The sequence below is a fragment of the Brassica napus genome, chromosome A5 (assembly GCF_020379485.1).
Source record: "Brassica napus cultivar Da-Ae chromosome A5, Da-Ae, whole genome shotgun sequence".
Lineage (NCBI taxonomy): Eukaryota > Viridiplantae > Streptophyta > Magnoliopsida > Brassicales > Brassicaceae > Brassica > Brassica napus.
This window is the reverse complement of record NC_063438.1, coordinates 14621771-14640688: the sequence shown is the minus strand read 5'-3', so window position 1 is coordinate 14640688 and position 18918 is coordinate 14621771. Positions and strand designations below refer to the sequence as shown.

At 38.0% G+C, this 18918-nt stretch overlaps 4 protein-coding genes and 1 pseudogene across 4 annotated transcripts; 3 read left to right on the top strand and 2 right to left on the bottom strand.

The window, feature by feature from the left end:
* Window positions 1–21: 21 nt before the first annotated feature.
* LOC125608606 lies at window positions 22–1211 on the bottom strand (annotated as a pseudogene).
* An 863-nt stretch (window positions 1212–2074) lies between these two features.
* LOC125608906 (protein ABCI7, chloroplastic) lies at window positions 2075–4073 on the top strand. The gene is made up of 2 exons (XM_048779536.1): window positions 2075–3009; window positions 3360–4073. The coding sequence occupies exons 1-2, from the start codon at window positions 2155–2157 to the stop codon at window positions 3912–3914; spliced, it is 1410 nt and encodes a 469-aa protein (XP_048635493.1). The 5' UTR covers window positions 2075–2154; the 3' UTR covers window positions 3915–4073.
* Window positions 4074–4134: 61 nt separating this feature from the next.
* On the top strand, window positions 4135–11553 carry LOC125608905 (pre-mRNA-splicing factor ATP-dependent RNA helicase DEAH1-like). The gene is made up of 28 exons (XM_048779535.1): window positions 4135–4319; window positions 4505–4606; window positions 4710–4840; window positions 5004–5204; window positions 5309–5377; window positions 5502–5588; window positions 5903–5936; window positions 6058–6112; window positions 6374–6433; window positions 6523–6594; window positions 6813–6876; window positions 6976–7058; window positions 7183–7250; window positions 7363–7417; window positions 7561–7618; window positions 7700–7768; window positions 7954–8022; window positions 8313–8402; window positions 8689–8775; window positions 8879–8994; window positions 9079–9145; window positions 9229–10269; window positions 10349–10411; window positions 10503–10626; window positions 10700–10800; window positions 10895–10957; window positions 11065–11137; window positions 11229–11553. The coding sequence occupies exons 2-28, from the start codon at window positions 4510–4512 to the stop codon at window positions 11273–11275; spliced, it is 3144 nt and encodes a 1047-aa protein (XP_048635492.1). The 5' UTR covers window positions 4135–4319; window positions 4505–4509; the 3' UTR covers window positions 11276–11553.
* Window positions 11554–15683: 4130 nt separating this feature from the next.
* LOC106445605 (glycine cleavage system H protein 3, mitochondrial) lies at window positions 15684–16663 on the top strand. Its single transcript, XM_013887186.3, has 4 exons — window positions 15684–15906; window positions 15996–16084; window positions 16178–16348; window positions 16418–16663. The coding sequence occupies exons 1-4, from the start codon at window positions 15795–15797 to the stop codon at window positions 16544–16546; spliced, it is 501 nt and encodes a 166-aa protein (XP_013742640.1). The 5' UTR covers window positions 15684–15794; the 3' UTR covers window positions 16547–16663.
* LOC106445606 lies at window positions 16629–17694 on the bottom strand. Its single transcript, XM_013887187.3, has 2 exons — window positions 17601–17694; window positions 16629–17093 (listed from the first exon to the last, which is right to left on the bottom strand). The coding sequence occupies exon 2, from the start codon at window positions 17064–17066 to the stop codon at window positions 16800–16802; it is 267 nt and encodes an 88-aa protein (XP_013742641.2). The 5' UTR covers window positions 17067–17093; window positions 17601–17694; the 3' UTR covers window positions 16629–16799.
* Between the last annotated feature and the right edge of the window lie 1224 nt (window positions 17695–18918).

Sequence of the window (18918 nt, the reverse complement as noted above, 5' to 3'; positions counted from 1 at the left end):
ATAAAATGACTTGTTCCACTCCTATTCTGTGAGGCTCGACTCTCCTGAATGTCCTCTCTCCATCAGAGACTTATGGCACATGACAGTACCAGCAAAATGAAGCATCCCATGTTTCACAAGCTCCAACCTCTACCACTTTTCCATTACTGAGAACCCAAACCGCTGAGTCCAAGTGGTCACAACGTCTGCAGCAGCCGGTAATACCAATATGCAGACTCCCATTCTAGACATTTGCTTCTCCAGCTCATCCATTAGCACTCTACACATCCCCCCTCTCCCACCAAAGAGATCTCAGCTACATTCTTTTCAACTCTCACTGCAGCCACCGTGATTGGTTCGTTGTTCTTCTCGATCATAACCGTGTAGAGCCCTCGACCAACGCCTACACCGTCTTTCTTGAATATCAGTTCCTCAACAAGGTCTCTCCCGGAGAGAGGATCTTTTGTAGGCTCAAACCCTTGGTGAAGTATCTTAACAGCAGAACCTAGCTTTAAGACCTGTTCATTATCATAGTGTTCATCCTCATTTGGAGCTCTCATCAGTGTCCAAACCAAATCCCCCTCGTTGCCAACTGCAATCTTACGTCCTACGAGACTCTGAAGCGCGGAAGTGACTCTGCTGCATTGACGACTACAGAACCAGCCTCTGTATGAAACAAGACAGGGATCTTGCTTTAAACACTTGAGATGGAACCTTCTTTGGCACTGCTCACAAGTCATCAACTTGTTGTTTCCTGATGTCTCTATTGATCCACATACATTGCAGCAGCAACAAGGATAGAAACATAGCTTTTCCTTGGGAAGACTCAATAATCCGAGGCAAGTATAGTGAAATGCTGATGGACAACCGTCGCATAGAAACAACTCCCATCACCGTGACAGAAGCAACACACATCATAGTTCATCTCCGGACCACAGTCTTTCCTCCAGAATCTCACATACTCCTTTTTCACACTTCTTGTTCTTCTCCTCCATCACTTGCAAGACTTTGTTCAGCGACTTCCATGTCCTTGCCCTTATCTCAATCTTATCTTCACCCGGAGCCGAACTATCAAATCCAACCATCGTCGTCTTCCTTCTCTTCTTCTGTTGCTGATTTGACACATCAGTATTGAGTACGATTTTGAAGGAACAAGTCTTCTCTTTGTGAAACGCAGTCTTGCTGTAACAATTCTTCACTCTCTTCATCTTCTGTTTTTTTGTTTAACACAACAAGATTTCTTGGACAGCAAGGCAAGTCAGATTTGGGAACTATTTGTTGTTGTTGTTGTCGTCGTCTAGGGACATCTTCATCGACACAACTTAGACAAGCATCAACTAGAGAGTGGAACCACTTTCCGTCGTTAGATTTGTAGCGCATCTCCCGTTTCTTACCATTAAAAGCGTAAGATAAGACCCAACCAAGAGCTAAGAGATGTTTCTTCACTTTAATGGATAAATAAGACCGTCGAGTTCCATTGTCGATCTTGTTTCCTTGTTGTGTAAGTGAAAGCCAGTCTTGGATTGAACTTGGATTCAGTTCTGCTTCTACAAGAACATCCTTGAACACCTCCTAATTCGAGTTTCAGTAAGAGTTCTTCGTTTTTTGAGTCGAGAATGCTCTTTTTATTGTAGTATCTAGCGTCCTTGTTTTTCAAAAAAAGAAATTTTCCATAAATGCTGAGTTAAAAAAAAAAGGAAATTCAGCTTTCCTCTCTAATTTCGGTCTGACTGTATTTTTTAATTCCTTTCCATGACACTGTTTTTGGTTAAAATAATAGTTTAAGTAATTTTTATTGTTACTTGATTGGAGAAGTTTTTATTTTACAGTAGTTGCAAATTGTTTTTTTTTTTCAGAAAATTTTGTTTCTCGCGGTTTTTGTTTGCGGGAATATCCAAGTATTCCGCCTTTTTTTTCATCTGGATTATTGTAAACTATACATTCCAATTTCAATAGTTATTTATGTACACTGACAAAAAGGTGAAAAAGTCCCTCGAGTTCAGAAAAGGAAATAATAGGAAACAAAACGAGAAATGGGCCGGTAAAACTTCAAACGGGTCTATAAAATAAGCCCAAATTAAACAATGATTGAAAGAATAGACACAAAACGAACAAACAAGAGAAACCATTCGTGAAGAAAACTGGTTGGATCGCTGCAAAAAGAGAGAAGAAGAGATGGCGACTGCTACCGTTCTCAGCCGCTTGTCACTGATACCGAACCTATCTTCTAAACCAAAATCGTTTTCAAACAAAAGAACAACTGTTTCTGTCCGAGCACAAGCCTCTTTCTCCGACCCATTCGTACTTGAGTTAGCTGAATCTCTCGAAGACTCTCTCTCTTCTTCTTCTTTACCTCTCCAGAGAATCCGAGACTCTTCCGCTGAGTCCCTCTTATCTACTCCATGGCCATCCCGAAGAGACGAGCCTTTCCGATTCACCGACACATCCTTCATCCGATACTCCCAAATCGAACCGGTCTCGACCCAGCAACGTAACTCGGAGATTCTAGACAATCTGACGGAAACCCACTTCCCAAACGCTGTGATTATTGACGGGTTCGTCTCCAATTTGACGATTGGCCCATCGGATTTGCCTGATGGCGTTTACTTCGGGAGCTTCTCGGGTCTACCGGATGATCTCACGAACCGGGTTTCCGAATTCATCGGAGATTTCGATTCCGGTGATCTGTTCTGGTCGATTAACGGCATGGGAGCCCCGGATTTGACTGTGATTTACGTTCCGGCTGGATGTAAGGTGGATAATTCGATTCATCTGAGGTACTTTTCTGGTCAAACCGGTGACCGGGAATCGAAAAGGTTACCGGTATCGAATCCTAGGGTTTTTGTGCTGGTAGAGGAAGGAGGAGAGGTTGGTATAGTTGAAGAGTTTGTGGGTAGAGACGAACACGGGTTTTATTGGACCAATCCTGTTTTGGAAGTTGTTGTCTTGAAGAATGCCAAGGTTAAGCATTCCTACTTGCAGAAAGAGTCTACGGCTGCTGCTCATATCAAGTGGACTTTCGTCCGACAGGTTCTCTTCTTGTCTCTTTGGTGACAAACCAGCTTAGTTTCATTTAGTGGTATCTTTGCTCACCTTCTTGTTGCTAAAATACATGTTTTGGTATCAATCGAATAGGGAAGTAGGAATCTTTCAGGGGAGTGTTTTAGTTGTTGCTGCTGGAGTGAGAAAAGTTGCAATCTTTATGATTGAATCAGTTTAGTTTAGTTTTAGCCTCTCATCTCTGACTTGGTTAAAAAAAGTTTAGAGCTTAGTTAAAGTTTTTGGATGTTTGGGTATGGATTTGAGTTCAAAACCGGAATGTTTTTATGCTGCATTGTTCAGGAGAGTGAATTATTTCCATGTGGTTGATCTTTTTGTAGGAGGCAGAGAGTGAATATGAGCTTGTAGAGGTGAGTACCGGCGGGAGATTAGGGAGGCACAATGTTCATGTGCAGCAGCTCGGACCCGATACTCTCACGGAGTTAACAACGTTTCATATGTGTGTCAACGAGCAGACTCTTGATCTCCATAGCAGAATTGTCTTAGACCATCCTCGAGGCTCCTCCCGACAGCTCCACAAGTGCATTGTTGCTCACTCCTCTGGCCAAGCTGTGTTTGATGGCAATGTCCGAGTCAACAAGTATGCTCAACAGACAGACGCGGGACAACTAACAAGAAGCCTTCTTTTGAAACCTCGAGCCACCGTGAACATAAAACCGAACCTTCAGATCATTGCAGACGATGTCAAGTGCTCACACGGAGCTGCCATCAGCGATCTTGAAGAAGACCAGCTCTTCTATTTCCAAGCTCGTGGGATCGACTTGGAGACTGCAAGAAGAGCTCTCATTTCCTCTTTTGGTTCAGAGGTGATCGAGAAGTTTCCAAATCGGGAAATACGCGACCAAGCTAGGAATCACGTCAAGTCCTTGCTCTGAAAGACTCAAACGATCACCTCAAACGTATCGCGTGGTCTTCACGCGTCATTCCTGCGATTCATATATGTGAGGCCCATCTTTTTCGGTTTTGGCCCATTCTAGAGAAAACAACATACAGTTGGCGTCTATGTGAATTTAACAGCGTGCAGTTTTTTTCAATATCGTCAATTACAATAAAACTGCATTAAAAAACGATGATATTTGAGATTTAGGTAAAAACCACACGCTTTTTATTTAAAATCTGATAAAAACAACAAACACTTTTGATATTTATGCCGCCCCCCTTTCCTCCATCTCTATAGCCTCCATCGACGTCGGAGACGCTCACCGCATACTCTTCTCACTTCGATAGATTCCGCCGTTTACTCTCGCGCCTACGCAAAAACTGACATCCTTTATATCTCTGTAAGCTTCGGTTTCTAACCTGGACGTTAGTTACGGTAATCTAGGGTTTGTAACTTATCACGCTAGCTCGATCGTTAGGATGAATCTTTGTTCTTATAAATCTAGAGATTGCTGTATCCGGTTGATTGATGAATTCAAGCTGAATAAATAAACTAAGATGTGAGTTTTGTTATGACCCAATGCAGTGAGAATGGCGAGCAATGATTTGAAGACATGGGTTTCGGATAAGCTGATGGGGCTGCTTGGCTATTCTCAAATAACTCTTGTTAACTATGTCATTGTAAAGGGTAAATTTGATGCTTTCAGTTTATGGAGCTTATGAAGCCAGCCACTTTCTTTTTGCTGCTATCTTGATAATTTACAAGTGGGGTTGTTGTTATCTTCGTGCAGCTAAGCAATCAAAGTCACCAGCTGAACTTGTTGGAGTGTTGATGGATAACGGATTTGCTTCTTCTGGTGATACTCGTTCCTTTGCGGAAGAGATTTTTGCTAGAGTTCCTCATCAAACTGCTGCGGTGAATGTGAGTTCCTCTAAACTATATTGCTCTTTGCTTTGTTTTCCCTTTGAAGTAAAATGCGGTTTACTTTCTTTTTTCTTTTTCTGAGAGAAGTATGTATGGGATGGGATGTAAGCAAAGGCAGTTTTGGTTGGGTTTCTTGATTTTTTTTCTGCTCCTCTGTCAGCTTTACCAACAACGGGAAGCAGAGGCAGCAATGCTAGTGAGGAAGCAACAAACATATGCTCTTATAGATGATGATGATGATGATGATGAAGACGAAGTGGTTAAGGAGAAAAAACCTTCAGCTTCTGAATCCAAGAAGTCATCTAAGGGCAAGAAAAGGTTTAGAAAGAAAAGTGGGCCGTCAGATGACAGTGATGAAGAGGTGTAGTTTCTTTTCCCCATTGCCAAATTCCAGCCTTTTTTTCTTTCTTCATGGTAAGATTTAGCCTGGCGTCTCGTCTGATAAAGCTGTGAACAACATTATAGGTGCCTGTTAGAGAGGACAGTAGACACGTTCGAAGAAAGGTTTCTGAAGATGAGGATGATGGTTCTGAGGTATATCTGATAATCCCCGTAGCCTTTTGCTTTAGAAAGGGAGTAACTAGGATATTTACTATAGACAGGAGTGGATAACACCTGTGCTAATATAGTTTACTTTGTTCTTCTACACTTGGCACAGTCAGAAGAGGAAAGAGTGCGTGACCAAAAGGAGAAAGAAGAACTCGAGCAGCATATAAGAGATCGTGATACTGCACGGACACGAAAGGTATGTCTCAAAATTGCATTCTTGGTATGATTTATGTTTTCTGCTCCGAGTAGGTCATGTAGTTGTAGCGGGCCAGGGACTAAGTGTTGACGATGACTGTGTGCAAGTTCTTAATGAATGAGATTTCTTGTGATTCATAACAGGCAAATCTAGATTCATTTAAGGAAAATGAATTAAGCTATAAAGTACACATTCATATGTTATATTATATCCCTGGTAGAATGAGAAACATGTAGTTAGCATAGCTCACTTATCGGTGTACTCTGTTGATGTGAAAGTCAGTGACATGTTCTTTTCATTTGTTTAATGATCAGCTAACGGAGCAAAAGTTGTCAAAGAAAGAGCAAGGTACACTCTGTCATAATTTGTGCGTTAACCTACATTTATATTTTTATTTTGCATTGTAATCTAGGCATAAGTCTTTTCAACTGACAATTTGTCTCATGTTGGATTTTTTATTTGAAAACAGAGGAGGCTCTTCGAAGAGCGAACGCTTTGGAGGAGGATGATTTAAACTCTTTAAGGTAATGAAACTTTTCTTTCTTATATGTGTTTTGATGATTGTTTTTTGACAAAGATAGAAGGTAATGAAGTATAGTTTCCAAGCATCACCTGTGTCTCGTATGTTTAATCCTGCCACTATTAGTTACCAATTATTGACTCTATCAACCATTAGCGTGTAATAACCATTGAAGTGTTTTCTAATGATACTGATAGAAATGATCTCTTTGAAGGCTATTTCGTGCTGTCCTTGCTCTTGATATCATTTGTTGGTTCTAATGCAGGAAAGTTTCAAGACAAGAATATTTGAGGAAGAGGGAACAGAAGAAACTGGAAGAACTAAGGTACATAACATGTAAATGTTTGCACCTTTTTGTTCTTAGTATTGCGATCTTCCCGTTAATTGGTTTCTACTTTTCCTCCTTTTCCATAGGGATGAGATAGAAGATGAACAATATCTTTTCGCAGATGAAAAGCTCACAGAAACAGAGCTTCGTGAGTTTAGGTAACTGCTACATCTTTCTTGCATCAGTGTTGTTGTTACCATTGCCAAAATCTGTCTGATGCAGTGCGCTTGTTTTGACAAGGAAAATTGAAATTTCAGTTATGATTTATTCTTTTTTTTTCTTGCAATTCTAAAAGCTATATGGTGGCATTCATATGTCACAAGGTATGTTTAGTTTTGGTTAGTTGAGCTTCGGTTGACATGTTTCTCTTTTATAGATACAAGAAAGAGCTTTATGATCTGGTGAAGAAAAGAACACAAGATGAAGATAACGTAGAGGAGGTAATGTTTGCATCTTGCTGGACTCTTCTTCCTCCTGGTTTTGTAAAATTTCTATATATCTAACCCATACTCTTCTTACTCCTCCTTCTCGGAGTTCAGTATAGAATTCCAGATGCTTATGATGATCAAGAGGGGGGTGTTGATCAGGAGAAGAGATTTGCTGTTGCTGTGCAACGATACAAGTGAGTTGACAAAGAGTGCTTTGCTAGAGATAGAACACATTCTAATCTGCATGCGCTTCCCATATCTAACTTTAGTATCTTTCAAAACCCTTTTGAGCATTCTTAATCATCTTTTTTTGTTTAGGGATCTGGATTCAAGGGAGAAGATGGATCCATTTGCAGAGCAAGAAGCTTGGGAGGACCATCAGATTGGTAATTCTGTTTTAAGTTTTAACTATATTTCAGCTGACCAGTCTTGTCTTTGCTTCCCACTGATTTAAGTGACACTGTTTATTATGCTGATTTAAATGTTATTTCTATGCAGGAAAAGCAAGACTAAAATTTGGCTCAAAGAACAAAAAAGCCTCAGACGATTATCAGTAAGACCTGTTACATATTTGTTGTTTTATTCTTACTCTACTACGTTGGGGTTTGTTTTTTTCCTTTGAGGATACTCGTTGTTAGCTTTCTAATCATGGATTATTCCCATGATCTGTGGATTCTAAGTGTTTGCTTTTTGTAGGTTTGTGTTCGAGGACCAAATAAATTTTATAAAGGAATCTGTGATGGCTGGTGAAAATGTATTACCTATGAATATCTGTTAAACCTGATGAGACCTGGCATATGGGACTTGTAGCTTACTTTTTGTTTTTGCCATGCAGTATGAAGATGATATGCATCCTAAAGAAGCTCAAGATGCGGCTGAAAAAACAGCTTTAGAAGAACTTCAGGTGCTATACTTTTCTGTTTTTTCTTCCGATTGAGACTGTTTTCTCAAACTCGACCAACCAAATCTTCTTTTTAAGATGCAGTTCGGAATAAGTTCAGATTGTTTGTTATCTTTGAATTAATATCCGTAGCAAAAGAAAAAAAACTTACCCTGACATGTTCTAGCATCTGTTTATTTGTGATTCAGGAGGTCAGAAAAAGTCTGCCAATTTACGGGTATCGTGAGCAGTTGCTTCAGGCCGTGGAAGAGCATCAGGTGATACTAGCTCTCATGTCTTTGCCGTCGGTTTACATACTGCGACACTAGATTTTAAATGAACATGTTTACAGTTTTTAAGACATCGAATAACAGTTTTTACGAGAAGCTCATTTTAACAATCCCTATTGAAAGTGAAACAAGATCAATAGAGAACAAAACACTTATAAACTATAGCAAGCATCAAATTTCAGTGTCGTGTACAACGGAAAATGTGGATTGAAATTTTTGTTGTTAAATTGTGTATAACTAAATTTGAAACCTTCTTTCAACCTCTTTAAATTTTTTAGGTTCTTGTCATTGTGGGAGACACTGGTTCAGGAAAGACAACACAAATACCACAATATCTCCATGAAGCTGGTTACACAAAGCGCGGAAAGGTACAAACCTACTCCTTACCCGTAATTGTAGCATATAGTTAAACACTCATAATTCCTTCAAAGTGAACTGTTAATGTAAAATTCGTTAATAAAATGGCTTGTTAGTCCTTAGTTGACAGCTGTTAGCTTGTTGAGAATGAACTTACTTCGAAGTTGTTCGATTCCTTATAAAAGATCTAGTTTTGTTTATGACCTTGTGGTTGAGTAGGTTCAAAAGTATAGAGCGGCTGGCAAAGTAGTTACTTTCTCAAGTAAAGAACCATAATGATTTCATATTATGTTTCAGGTTGGTTGTACACAGCCCCGAAGAGTTGCAGCTATGAGTGTTGCTGCCCGTGTTGCTCAAGAGATGGGTGTCAAACTTGGACATGAGGTATGCTTGCTTTTTCCCCCTTTGGCTGCCTGCTTGTAAGTTGATCGTTACACAACTGTGGGTTCAATCTTTGAATCTAAAATGTGGTTGGTGCTTGTCACAGGTTGGCTATTCCATTCGATTTGAGGATTGTACTTCAGATAAAACTGTTCTGAAGTATATGACTGATGGAATGCTTTTGCGTGAGCTGCTTGGGGAACCAGATCTGGCCAGCTACAGGTAATGGGCATTCTTTCTTTCACAATTCTAAAAATTACTTTTGAAAAATAAACGTTTTTGCTTACTGATTGCAAAACCTTTCAGTGTCGTTATTGTAGACGAGGCGCACGAAAGAACCTTGTCAACCGATATACTGTTTGGATTAGTTAAGGCAAGTGGATCTTCTTGCTTATGCAATCATGGTTAGATAGATCCTTGAATAAATTCTGATTGGGCTATTCCTTTATATGACAGGATATAGCGCGGTTTCGACCAGATTTGAAGTTGTTGATATCTAGTGCAACAATGGATGCAGAAAAGTTTTCTGATTATTTCGATACAGCGCCGATTTTTAGTTTTCCAGGGAGAAGGTATCCAGTTGAAATTAACTTTACAAGTGCACCTGAAGCTGATTACATGGACGCAGCAATAGTTACTGTGCTTACTATCCATGTGAGGGAGCCGCTTGGAGATATATTGGTCTTCTTAACTGGTCAAGAGGAAATTGAAACCGCAGAAGAAATCTTGAAGCAAAGGATAAGAGGTTTGGGTACAAAGATCCGTGAATTAATCATATGCCCGATTTACGCAAACCTTCCAAGCGAACTCCAAGCGAAGATATTTGAGCCAACTCCAGAAGGTGCACGGAAAGTAGTCCTAGCGACAAACATTGCTGAAACATCATTGACGATTGATGGTATAAAGTATGTTGTTGATCCTGGATTTAGCAAGATGAAATCATATAACCCGAGAACAGGGATGGAGTCTTTGCTGATTACTCCTATCTCCAAGGCTTCAGCAACTCAACGTGCTGGTCGAGCTGGAAGAACAAGCGCAGGGAAGTGTTACCGTCTGTACACAGCGTTTAATTACAACAACGACTTGGAGGAAAACACGGTGCCAGAAGTACAGAGGACGAATCTTGCAAGTGTGGTACTTGCTTTAAAGAGTCTTGGAATTCATGATCTCATAAACTTTGATTTTATGGACCCTCCACCTGCTGAAGCACTTGTGAAGGCTTTAGAGCTTCTCTTCGCTCTAGGTGCTCTAAATAAGCTCGGTGAATTGACTAAAGCTGGTAGAAGGATGGCAGAGTTTCCCCTTGATCCGATGTTATCGAAGATGATTGTTGTTTCTGACAAGTACAAGTGCTCAGATGAGATAATATCAATTGCTGCTATGTTGTCAGTTGGAGGGTCTATCTTCTACCGTCCCAAGGACAAACAGGTTCACGCTGACAATGCAAGAATGAATTTTCACACTGGAAATGTCGGTGACCATATTGCTTTGCTAAAGGTTCTGAACCTTCTCTTTCTCTCCTCTTTTCCTTCCATTATCTTTGTATGTTTATCGTTTTTGTTGTTGCTTTGTGAAGGTTTACAGCTCATGGAAGGAAACAAACTACTCTACACAGTGGTGCTATGAGAACTACATTCAGGTACGGTGCTGGCTCTCTATGCTTATCATTGCATTGGATTACATGTGAATCCGTTTGAAATCTGTTTTGGGTTGCATGCATATATGTTCAGGTACGGAGCATGAAAAGAGCCAGAGATATCCGTGACCAGTTGGAAGGACTTCTCGAGAGAGTGGAGATAGAAATCAGCTCAAACATGAACGAATTGGATTCAGTTAGAAAGTCCATTGTAGCTGGTACTCTCACTTTCGTTTTTTGTTGATTTTACAATGTATTGTATATACCTCTGCTAATAATCTCCTTGATCAGGTTTCTTCCCGCACACTGCGAAGCTGCAGAAGAATGGATCATATCGAACTGTGAAGCATCCCCAGACAGTGCACATACATCCCAATTCAGGCTTATCTCAGGTCAATTATTTCTCACTATATATGAACCAAAAAAATATACGAGTACTGATAGAATCTTGAATATTGATGAGTTCTTCTCAATGCTTTATTGTAGGTGTTGCCAAGATGGGTTGTATATCATGAACTAGTGCTCACCTCCAAGGAATATATGCGACAGGTAATTCTTATGTTTCATGATTGATAGGTTTAATCATATAATTGGATCTTTGTTTTCAATTGTTTCGGTTTCATTTGTTTGTATAATTAATACTCCCAAAATTGCAGGTAACGGAGTTGAAACCAGAGTGGTTGATTGAGTTAGCTCCTCACTACTACCAGCGCAAGGACGTTGAAGATGGTAAAAACCTTTTTATATTTCTCTGTAGTTGTTTGTAGAATTGAATCTTTCGATCTCTAACGACAAAACCCATGTTAAAATAAAATTTCAGATGCATCAAAGAAAATGCCCAAAGGAGCTGGTAAAGCTGCGATCTAAGAAGTCAAGACTGGAAACAGATGTGGGTGTATAGAAAACTTTGGCAGATTGCTAGAAGAGCTTTCTTTACCACTACATTTAACTTCTTTTTGGTGTTAGAAAATAATAACAATGTTTATGAATAGTCCAAATCAGTGACCACTTGATCTTCACTAACTCTTTCTTTTTCTTTTTTTTTTTTGAACAACCTTCACTAACTCTTTCTTGGCATCTCAAAACACGTGATACAATTCTCTACCTAATTTATCATATAAAGCAAACACTGGTCATCTACCCTATTTTGCAGTTCATCGGGCTCTCTTTTTCATTCCCTATTTGCTGCTAATACGAGTCTTATTTGCACTGTCGCACAGACGTATATTAAGATTCAGGAAATGCGTCGACGCATCACCTGATATGAAAAATCTGGGTCTTCTCTTTGAATCCTACTGGTACGGATAACTAGTAATAGAGATGTCACACGGGCCAGCTTTGTCCACGTATCCCCTCTACTGAGGCCTCAAATCTTACAGTGCGGCTGGCCCGCCACTTGTTGCGGTCACTAAGACATATGTATGATCGATTATATTCTTCAGACAGCGATATATATTATATTAAATAGCCCACTAAGTTCCAGTATTAATACAATAGATAGGGGCGCGTACGATTCATCGAATATTTAGGTTTTGAAAATATTCATTGATTCAATTCGTTTCATCGAATAATTAATTATCCAATTTAAATTGATCCATAGTTACTTGTATATTTTGAAAATTTATATTTTCGATCAAATATCTGATTCGATTTGTGCAAATAAAATAAAAATAAATAAATAAAAAATCTAAAAAATATAAAATAATAATAGTTTTTGTTCAAAACAATAATGATTTTTATTTAAAAATAACAGTTATTTACTTTTCAAACTTTGATAGCTAAATTAATCAATTTAATAAATGATTTTTTTAGAAAACTTATATAGCATACAATAATTATATAACATAGGTATATAATGGATCGATTGGACCATATATTTATTTCTAAAAAAATAGTATTTGTGATTTGATTTGTTTTTTACGCATATTTGTATATGTTTTTTTTTGCTTCGTAAAGATAGTCTTTTCGGTTTAACTGAAACAAATAAGAGTGATTTGGCCAATATTCATAAGAGCTAGTGGAAGGAGAAAAATGTCAAGGCTTGTGTCTAATTGTCACATTGTATAGTAAACATGACTGAAATATACTATACTATAAACCATATAATATAGTCGAAGCACTTATACAAATATACATGGTGAAAAGAGAAACATGTTACAAACGTTAACAAAAACACCACACCAACAATAATATTATAGATTATACAATGTATAGGTTAGTTGAAGCAGAAACACACCAGAACATTTACCAAATTTTTTATGCTACCGATCATAATAGAATGAAAAAAAAAAATACAATTTAGTTTATCTTCTTAAATCATTTTGTAATTGATAGCAGTAAAAGTGAATGTATAAAAATAAGAACGGTTGATGAAGGATGTTGTTGCTACGTAAAGTAACAAAGAAGAATATGTGGTGGGAGGAGGAAAAGAACCTACCGGACGTGGAAGAGATGGCAAGTGGTGACAATGGCCGAAGAGAAGATGGCGGCGACTACAAAACAATCAGTAATAGTAATGGTGACAATAATAGGATCGAGGTGAATGAAGAAAAAAAAAATGCGCGAGTTAGATATGATGTTGCACAATTTGGGATATAGAATAACCTCATTCGGAACAGAAGGTTAGTCGATACTATTCTATAAAAGTATGTATTATAGTATCTACTAAAGTAAACAAAACATCCTATCTACTTAATTCACTAGGGTACGTAAATGACGCCGCCAGAAGAAACACAAGAAACTACTTCGAACCGTAAGGGGATCACAATTGTGGAATTTAGTATAGCAGACCCACATATATGTTAGGGTCGAAAACGGTTACGAAACAGTTAACGTCCAAATCTCCGCAAAATACAAGTATGTCTCTCCGCAATAAATCATGCTCGGTCAAGAGAACATCACAACATATGTTCTCGAGATGAAGTTTCATTCAAATTCTATTTAGATCAAACATAAGCCGTCGGAAACGTACCCAAACCAGTTACGGATAGGTTCGAGTATGACAATCGGAACATGGACAAACCAAGCTCGGTCATTACGCAACTACCGCACATGCACGCTATCCGGTCGCTTCGCTCGGTCGCTACACAGCGACCGAGCTCGGCCAAGCTCGGTCGATGCGTACGTAGCGACCGAGCTTGGCTCCAGCGCGGTCGCTATGTAGCTACCGAGCGTCCGTCCCGCTCGGTCGCTACGTAGCGACATAGCGTCCGTTCCGCTCGGTCACTACGTAGCGGCCGAGCTCGAGCCAAGTTCGGTCGCTACGTAGCGTCCGAGCTCTTTCGAAACGTCAATACGACACTAGTCCATGCATTCTCGTCTACCCTTCGATGCTATCTCTCGAAAACCGTAGCGAACTCATTTCATGTTTTCCGCCATTCTAAGTAATCAATCAAACTTTGCGGTAAAAACCGCGGAAAGTTCGTTCTTTATCAAAAGAAGTCGTAATAAACGTTTCGAGTCAGAAGACGGCCCAAAGGGACCTAAGACACGACTCGAGGCCTAACTTACGATTTCTTAACCAACAGCCCGTAAGCCACATGACGGTTTACGCTTGGTTCGCAAGGAAAGATAAATGTCAAGCTTACGCGGATAAATACAGAATTTTGAAGATAATTACGAAGATCAGAGAAAATAGAATATTTCCATTTTTATGCTATGACGGCTTAAGGGCAGAAGAGGAAAAGCATAAACCGACCTAGGAGCGAGTATATAAGGAGTCCTAGGCGAGAGGCATGGAGAATGACTTTTTCAGAGCAAACTTAGCACTTAGAGCGATTTAGGCATTTTTCTGTTTTTGTTATTCGAGCTACGACTCAATTAGGTTTTTGCCGTCTTAGGGTTTTAGAACTAGGAATCTCGCCGACAGCTCTCATAGCCCAGGCTTTTACCTTGTTGTAACTGTCATACACAGATTCGAAATAAGATCTACTTTGCTCTTTTTCGATTTCTTATTTTTCTCGTCTTAATTTCGTGTTCTGATTGCTTGGCGTGTGGTATTAACAGATCTCCGGGACCTCTGAGAAATTAGGATTCTCCTACTTTTCTTATTTAAACGGAAATCGATAGTGCAAATTTCGGTTCCCACAATATACGCTAGTTGTTGCGTAAGCAGTTGAAAGTTATTCCATATCAAAGATAGTAGAATAGAAATGACACAACTAGTATATAATACAAGAATACATAAATAGTGAACAAGAAGATAGTACATAAAATGTTGATACAAATAACCAACTGACGGGACACAGCTGGTGTACAAATATGACTGAAAAAATATGGGATCCCATTAGCATAATTTGTCTTTAGCTGCGACTCAGCCAACTGCCCATGCTGAGCATCTGAAAGAGCTAATTTTATGATCTCTATCCATCCTAAATTGAAGTAATTGTTGATTATTTTTCGCCCGTCTGGTTGGTTCGTAACTAGCCAACTGCCCATGTTAAGCATATGTGCTTATAAAATAGAATAGAAGAAGAGAAGAAGATGAGATGATGAGTGCCGGCGATTTTTGTGGAAAAAACAATGCAATTTATCAAGTAGTGACAAAAAAATTAGGAAGTAGAGTAAGAGATACAATTTGTAAAAGAAGAGAAAGAGAAATGTATCATACTATACTGTAATTTCACCTTACTGTCAATGAAATTGTTGCTTGACCCTATAATTCTAGTCCTTTATGCTATAAAATCATCTAGGAATTACTTTGATTTCTTGACTTGTGCTCTGCAGTCGCTCACGCTGCTTTGAAAATGGAAGATACTTTGTAACCGTGACTTTGAAGAGCCAATTGATGTCGCTCTGAACAATCGTTATTCACTGAGTCAACCATTTTTCTTTCTAACACACAATCGTTCTATTCACTTAAGATTTTCTGTTTCGCATGCAGCAGGTTCGTAAGTAAACACACTTTCTAACTGCCAGATTAAAAAGCGACTTTCAACCTTTCACACGCATATAAAGAATATTGTTAGAATAGTTCATAAAATTATAAAAAATATCGTAGCATATAAGTTGTAATGGTTATATAGTTAATTTTTTTTTTGCTATGTACATGTCGTCTAATTCTCCAACAAATAACAAATTAAATAAAAAATTACGGATATTTTGCTGATCCTAACAGACACCCAAACCTTTTTTTTTTCATTTTAATTTTTAACACATTTCCCTCTGCGCAATGACTAATTCCAAATCCTTCTTACTCGCAGAGAAGGTTTGAGTCACGCTTTTTCTTGTCAACGTTTGAGTTACACTTTTATCCACGCCAACATTAAGATGAGGCTTTCGTTTTCTGCCATACGTCCTAAAGATAGCACACAAAAGTTAATAAAAATCCACTAAGAGAGCTCTCTCTTTACCATTTTCCCACTTTCCTTTGAGACAACAGAGCAAAATGGCACTGAGAATGTGGGCTTCCTCTACAGCAAACGCTCTCAAGCTCTCTTCTTCTGCCTCCAAATCTCACCTTCTTCCAGCTTTCTCCATCTCCAGATGCTTCTCCTCAGGTAAGCTAAAACTATTATCATTTTTTTACACCACCTGTGTGTTGCATTGCTCTGTCTGAAAATTATTGGTGGTGGTTTTGGGTTTCAAGTGTTGGAAGGACTCAAGTATGCAACTTCACACGAGTGGGTGAAACATGATGGCTCGGTGGCTACCGTTGGCATCACTGACCATGCCCAGGTAACAAAAACATAGCTCATCAGAACTAGTATAGATCAGTTTTATAAGTACTTGCCTGAAAACAGAGAAACTACATATGTTGATGTTGCGCAGGACCATTTAGGAGAAGTTGTGTTTGTGGAGCTGCCAGAAGAGAAAAGCTCAGTGAGCAAAGAAAAGAACTTTGGAGCTGTGGAAAGTGTGAAGGCCACAAGTGAGATTCTATCTCCAATCTCTGGTGAAGTCATTGAGGTTAACACAAAGCTAACCGATTCACCTGGTTTGGTAAGTTTTCAATTTGCAGTAAACTAAGTGTGTGCCGCGTACCAAAACTGATATGTTTGAGTTGCGTAGATCAACTCAAGCCCCTATGAAGATGGTTGGATGATAAAGGTGAAACCAAGCAACCCTGCAGAGTTGGAAACCTTGATGGGTCCAAAGGAATACACTAAGTTCTGCGAAGAGGAAGATGCTGCTCACTAGAGGGTTTCATCTGTCTATGTTTCGTACCCTATCTCTCTCAGCTTTGTATCTCTGTAATACTAATTTGGTTGAAAGATGATCATTCAAATAAGACTCAAGAGAGCTTTTAACTTTAAACAACACAAACAAGAAAAACTTATCATACAGTTCATGAAAGAAAGCGTTAAGATATCACAATGGTCTACTTTTTAGACCAAACCAAAGTTGTACGCATGGAAAAGGAACAGACTTTGATCTGTACAGTTATCTTATATCAGACACCGTTGGGCAAGGTCGGAGAAACAGCAGGTACATCAGGTGAGGGGGACGGTGACTCGTCGTAGGAGATGGAGATCAGCTCAGATCTGAGCTTTTCCGCGACTTCAGAGTTCGTTTTGGTGACTCCGTTTGTGGTACTGACGACAGGTTTCACATCTGAGGGCGTTAGAGAGTCTTCAACCTCCTCTGGTGAAGTGTAGGAGATAGCAATTAGAGACTCACGAGCTTGTTCTTGAGAGATATCGTTACTGGGTTGTTCCATCAAACAATTAAATGCCTTTACAAGCTTCTGCATAGATGAACAAAACCCATCTTACATTTGTGTCTATATGAAAACACATGTCAATGTTACATGACAATTCAAAACGAATCCAAATCACAATGGTTCCCCCAACAAAAAACATAATGACCATGTCAAAAAAAAAAAAAACATAATGACCAATTAAAATGAAGGAATTACATAAAATCTTAGAACAGAACACATGTTCAAATGTTAACAACCCAGAAACAAAACCCTGAAACTCCGTTGACCGAGTCAAAATTAAACCCTCAATATAGCCCAATTCTAATTCATTTTCGCTTTTTTTGTTCCCTTGCGATTTTCTCGAGAAATAAGATCAAAACATATTAAACTTAACTAATTATCCAATTCAGTAACCAAATCACAATCAAATCGCGTTTTTTTCTGCCTCCGACCAAATTTGTTCTTTTTTCTCACAAATTTTCCGCAGCAAAAGATAAATTAAAGAAAAAATGTGAGAAAAAAAAATAATCCACGAAGCGGAGGAGGACGCACCTCGTTGATTCGGACGGCAATTGCAAACGGAAAGTTCAGAGACAAAAGGTTGGATAATTGCGTTTGATTTTTATTTATTGGCCAAAAACGATTATAATATTCTCTGCCAGCTCATTTACACGTCAACAAACTATAGTTTACCATCCATCTTTTATTAATTATGACCCTTTTATTACCAACAACAATAATATAAGTTAAAATGAATCTTATATGTTTGTTAGATTTTGATAATTGAGTTTAATTTTTAAATAGTGAGAAATTAGAAATGGAAATAATATATGTTTTTTATTGGATACATTAGAACTTAATAGCAAGTAAATAAGTTTGAAAAGGCAGAATATCTACAAATACGGTAAACATAACATATCAGTTATATTTTTTCACAAAGTAAAGATACATGGATTTGAAAATATAATATTCTGTACAAGTAAATAGGAAAATATGGGAAGAAGTCAATTGAAATGAATGTCGAGTATTAAGGCAAAAAAATAAAAAGGAGGATCGAATCGACACGAAAGGATGTCATCTAACGTTGTCTATAGCTTCTCCTTTGTAATGATGTGCCCCTGACCACTTGCGTCTCGTCACTCGTGTATGAATCTTCCTCAGAAAGTGAGAAGTAACACGATGGAGGTGTTAGCTTTTCCAACCCATCTCAAGTTAAAACTATTCCATCCCTGCTTTACTTCTTCTTCTAATATAAAAATTATTATATTCTCTTTTATTTTTTTATATACTTTATTAGCTGATATACAGTAGAACTTCTATAAATTAATACTCGATAAATTAATAATTTCTATAAATTAATAAATTTCGCTGGTCCTTACTTGGACCGGTTCAAAATTTGACATAAATCGATAAAATAATAAGATAATATTTTTTTAAAGAAAATTCTATATAAATATATGGTCCAATTAAAATAAAAGATATAAGTAAGAATCTATTATTATATTGTTTATTTTATATTCACAATGGAAATATCTTTATATTCTCTTAACACTTAATATATTTTTGATAAGATTCAGTAATATTATATCTAAAACCACATTTAAGTTCTATGCAATATATATTATATACACTAAATAATATAATAAAATTAATATAAATGTCAAATTTAAAAAAATAACAATTAATGTATATACACTAAAATTAATTATTTTTTTTTATCTTAGAATAAATATATCTTGAAATAAAAAATCTAAATAAGGAAATTTTTGTAAATTAATATCATTATAAATTAATAAAATTTCAAAGTCTCAACATTATTAATTTATAGAGGTTCTACTGTAGTAGATTATGTTAAGAATACACTTAGTAA

Excerpts from the sequence above, each read along its gene's own strand:
- LOC125608906 (XM_048779536.1), top strand. The coding sequence starts at position 2,155 with ATGGCGACTGCTACCGTTCTCAGCCGCTTGTCACTGATACCGAACCTA. Across the intron at positions 3,010-3,359 it reads AGTGGACTTTCGTCCGACAG|GAGGCAGAGAGTGAATATGA; the intron begins GTTCTCTTCTTG and ends ATCTTTTTGTAG.
- LOC106445606 (XM_013887187.3), bottom strand. The coding sequence starts at position 17,066 with ATGGAACAACCCAGTAACGATATCTCTCAAGAACAAGCTCGTGAGTCT.
- LOC125608905 (XM_048779535.1), top strand. The coding sequence starts at position 4,510 with ATGGCGAGCAATGATTTGAAGACATGGGTTTCGGATAAGCTGATGGGG. Across the intron at positions 4,607-4,709 it reads TAACTATGTCATTGTAAAGG|CTAAGCAATCAAAGTCACCA; the intron begins GTAAATTTGATG and ends ATCTTCGTGCAG. Across the intron at positions 9,146-9,228 it reads TACTGTTTGGATTAGTTAAG|GATATAGCGCGGTTTCGACC; the intron begins GCAAGTGGATCT and ends TTTATATGACAG.
- LOC106445605 (XM_013887186.3), top strand. The coding sequence starts at position 15,795 with ATGGCACTGAGAATGTGGGCTTCCTCTACAGCAAACGCTCTCAAGCTC. Across the intron at positions 16,085-16,177 it reads GCATCACTGACCATGCCCAG|GACCATTTAGGAGAAGTTGT; the intron begins GTAACAAAAACA and ends GATGTTGCGCAG. Across the intron at positions 16,349-16,417 it reads TAACCGATTCACCTGGTTTG|ATCAACTCAAGCCCCTATGA; the intron begins GTAAGTTTTCAA and ends TGAGTTGCGTAG.